Source organism: Sinocyclocheilus rhinocerous, unplaced genomic scaffold, assembly GCF_001515625.1.
Source record: "Sinocyclocheilus rhinocerous isolate Xijiao unplaced genomic scaffold, SAMN03320098_v1.1 scaffold1133, whole genome shotgun sequence".
Lineage (NCBI taxonomy): Eukaryota > Metazoa > Chordata > Actinopteri > Cypriniformes > Cyprinidae > Sinocyclocheilus > Sinocyclocheilus rhinocerous.
This window is the reverse complement of record NW_015642058.1, coordinates 3458-8021: the sequence shown is the minus strand read 5'-3', so window position 1 is coordinate 8021 and position 4564 is coordinate 3458. Positions and strand designations below refer to the sequence as shown.

The 4564-nt window shown below is 35.8% G+C and overlaps 1 protein-coding gene across 1 annotated transcript in view; it reads left to right on the top strand.

The window, feature by feature from the left end:
* The window catches only part of LOC107755590 (differentially expressed in FDCP 8 homolog), a 97698-nt gene that overhangs the window by 92335 nt on the left and 799 nt on the right, over nucleotides 1–4564 (top strand). Inside the window, exon 10 of the mRNA XM_016572481.1 lies at nucleotides 1876–2016. Coding sequence (XP_016427967.1) covers nucleotides 1876–2016 — 141 coding nt within the window. The remainder of the gene's footprint in view (nucleotides 1–1875; nucleotides 2017–4564) is intronic.

The following is a 4564-nucleotide window of genomic DNA, read 5'->3' as shown; positions in this document are numbered from 1 at the left end:
ACATGCACTGTAACTAAACCCATTAGATTTTAGCCACCTAAATTTACTGTAGATTTAGTCGACTAAATTCTTATGATATTTAGTCGACTAAAACTAAAAACAATTCAGATGACTAAAATATGACTAAAACTAAATGGCATTTTAGTCAAAAGACTATGACTAAAACTAAATCAAAATTTGCTGTCAAAATTAACACTGGAGTACAATTACTTTACCTTGAGAGACTGATCCCACTGAACCACCAGCATCTTTCCTCCTACTTTGCTCTGACGGAACCCATGACTTGAGTGCAAATCCACCAGCTTTCAGAATCTCTTCAAGTCCATTTATTATCTCGTTCTGTCTCTCCTGGTCATTGAGGGATGTAAAGATATCATCCACATAACTGTCCTTCTCAAGGACTCTGTGCTCCTCTCTTAAATTAGCAAACTTTGTTAGTCTATACATGGAGGTTCTCCTATAGGTTACTGAAAGACTACCTCACCCATCACTGTTTGAGAACTACAGCAAACTTTGGTGGCTCAAAATGCACAGCATGTTTAGTTGTTGTTGTTTTTCTCATGGTGACTGTCCCTGCAATAAATCACCTTCCAGAAGGCACCTTGAAGGGAGAGTAATCAAGCTAGTCATGCTGTAAGATTGCGTCAAACTGAATTTCCAATAAAAATGACTTGACAATCATCATTTCTGAGCACCACATGTTTCAGCCCAAAGCTCTCACATTGGGTGGTAATGTCTGATTACAATTCGACTGATTCAAAAGAACTGATCCAATGGGCCAAGCCACTTATTATTATTAAATTTTCTATGAATATATATATATATATATATATATATATATATAACAAAACTTATATAACAAAAAAATGACTATATTGTATGAGGTCACAAGTGTACAGGCATAGATGAAGGGAGTGCGTTATAACATTTTTGGTATGGTATCAATTTTATGGTGCATCTTGTAACCTTTTTCACGCCTGCTATGTTTGCAGCCCTAAAAGGTAAACTGCTGGGAATTTTCGATTAGGCCAGCACTACGTGTTAAGTTTAAGCTAGATGGCAAATTTGAAGGTTAAATCATAGTCAAATGTGCCTGTTACCCAATTTGATTGATTGATGAATTGAATGTCGATTAATTAAATTAAATTAACCAAATTAGCAAGTTAACGGCACATAAGTTACAGCATAGCATTATTGGTTATGTTCTGCACTGGTGTTGAGAGAGTTTTATACCTGTTTACTGTTAACTTAATAACATGGGGACCAGGGGGGGCCTGGTGTCGTTGCAGACATCCTGGCACCCAGTTTATTGGGTGAGGGGACTGTGACGATTTGTTAATCTAATGAATAACTGATTTGTTAAATCAAATGAAAAATTGTGTGTTTGATTGGTCCAGACGCTACACTTGAAATCGTCGCAACTCTACAAAATTCCATCCAAACTTCACAGTTAGGATGCTTAAACTTTGTTGATTGGCTCTAATGAAAACATACTATATATTCTATTAAATTATGTTAAATATATTACTTAATTTTAATTAATATTACATTGAGTATATTTTAAAATAAAAAAATCAAAACAAGTCTATCTGAACAATTCTATGCAGTTAGCATGTTTATTTTTTGAGCTGTAAAGAATCTTAATCTTGCAGCTACTATTCAAGGCATGTAAGCACCTGGTTACATGTTGCTGATGTTTTTTGCGGGTGGAATTTATTACCTTAAAGAAATACAGTTTCTATGTATGTGTTGTGTCTGCGATCTTGCATATAAACTATTTGAATGTTTGAACTCTAAATAAGTTATCATTCAGGTAGGATTAGGGTAAAGATGGTGGATTTTAAAATAACAGATGGTATAATTGTAATGTCACAGCTTCAAGATCGCCAGCACTTTGTGGAGAATGACGAAATGTACAGCCTACAGGATCTGATTGACACCTCCAGAGGACGTCTCAGCTGTTCCCTCACTGAAATTCACACAACTTTTGCCAAACATATTAAACTGGACTGTGAGGTAGGTTTGTGGGCATAGAGTATAGAAATGCAGATAATGAAGAAAAAAACATACACAAACCCTGAACTGATTTATCAAAATGAAAGACGTGTAAGTGATAAAGTCTTAAAGTAGAAAGGTTGTTTCTACAGTGTGTGTGTGTATATACTGTATATATAGACACAGTGGGTATAGAAAAGAATCACCCCTTTAAAATAATCACATTTTGTTGCTTTGCAGCCTGGAATGAAGCTGTATTTGAGTATTCCAGCTGTATTTACTCAGTGCAACTTGTAACATCCAAGTGAAATAAATAACACCAACATGTCAGAAAAAATAAATAAATAAAAAAACAGAATCACTGAGTTGGGAAAAGGATCACCTCCCTCCTAAAAAATGACTTGTAAACTCAAATCACACACACAAAGCCATTTGACTTTCAACTGTGATCAGCTTGGTCATTTTGATTAGCTCAGCATGAAAAGAGCTTTCCTGGAGCTTTTCAGTCCTTGGTAGTGCAACTGAATCAAACAATCAACTATGGGTGGCAAGGCACTGTCAAAAGATCTCCGGGGTAAAGTTGTGTACAGGCACTAGTCAGGATATGGATACAAAAAAAATTCAAAGGCTTTATCAATTCCTAGAAGCACAGTGAAATCTATTATTAAGAAGTGGAAGGTATTTGGTACAACACAGACCCTCCCTGGATCCAAACTGGATGAAAGAGCCAGGAGAAAACTGGTCAGAGAGGCTACCAAGAGGCCTACAGCAACTCTGAAGCAGTTGCAGGAATTTATGAAAAAGAGTGGCCATTGTGTTCATGTGACAACAATATCACTAATTCTCCACAAATGTGGCTTATATGGGAGGGTTGCAAGAAAAAAGCCACTCCTCAAGAAAGGCCATATGCAGTCATGACTGAGCTTTACCAAAACGCAATTTGATTCTGAGGCCGCATGGAAAAGTTATGTTATGGTCAGAGGAGACTAAAATTTAATTATTTGGCCTCAACCCCAAACGATATGTCTGGCGGAAAACCAATACAGCTCACCATCCAAATAACACGATCCAATAACATTCTTACAGTAAAGCATGGAGGTGGTAATCAGAGGCGTCATGCCCATTCAAAGTGAGATTCAGATTTCTGAGCCAAGTGCATTTTGAATGCAGCTTCCAAAAGACAAAAATAGCCGAATAATATTTTTATATTTGATACAATCGCACCGGTGTGATTAGATCGTTCAGTGCGGCACAGCATCAGCTGCTAAATTCAAATCTGTGTTCGCTGGCTGGTGCTGAGCCAGAGACAGACGCGCTTTTACAGTGCTGCGCATTATAACCAATCACACACGATTCTGTTGAGCTTATGAATGCAATGGCCAATCAGAGACGTTCAGATAAGTCATCGCTGAAACGCAGTGTTTTGCTCTTATCAGAAACAACAAAGTGCAGATGTGCGTACGAATATAAGATATTCATTTCACAGTGTAAACAGCTTCAGTGATTTTAATGGGAGTTTTTGAGAGTGCCTCTGGCTAGACTGAATGAAAATGTTATTTGATAATGTAAATGTTCTTTGCCCTCTGTAAAATGAAAGTGTTATAATACCAAATACACAAAATAATGATCTTTAAAAAAGCATCATATGACCCCTTTAAATTCACATTAAATACAAAGTCAGTCGTATTAAAACATTTTATGGCATGACACCCTAGGCTATCTGGTACTTAAGTAAAAAGTCGGGTTTTTATGTGTAGTTAATAGATTACACAGTCAGTCTACTTTGCCCATCACCATTGATCAAATGACATAATCTATAAAGGTGCAAAACGCATTTACTTACACATATTTGAGAATCGAGATATTTCCAGATATAGGCTAGTTAACACGTTTGGAAATATTTCGAATAAAAAGAAAAATAAATAAATAAAACATAAGCCTAAATCAGTTATACAGTGCTATCGTGGCTGCTGTGTGTCACATGACAAGCATGACCCCCCCCCCCAAAATAGATGGAGCAAAATACAGAGAAGAGTGAGAAGGTTTACCTTCCAACATGACAATGACACAAAGCTCACAGCAAAACTGACTAGACAGTGGTTGAAGGAGAAAAAGGTAAATGTCCTTATATGGCCAAGTCAGAGCCCAGACTTAAACCCCATTGCAAATCTGTGGAATGACTTGAAGACTGCATTCCACAAATGGTCACCATCAAATTTAACTGAACATGAGCAGTTCTGCAAAGTCTTGATGTGCAAAGTTAGTAGAGACATATCCCAATTAAAGCTGTAATTAAAGCAAAGGTGGTTCAACAAAATACTGACACAAAGGTACAATCCTTTTTCCAACTCAGTGAATCTGTTTTTTTTTTTTTTAGTGCTTTCAAACGATTAATCGCATCCAAAATAAAAGTGTTTATTTACATAATATGTTATATATTATGCATATATTATATTATGCATATATATATTAATATTATGCATATATAAATACACAAACGTACATGTATATATTAAAAAAAATATTTACATGTATGTATATATATATATATATATATATATATATATAC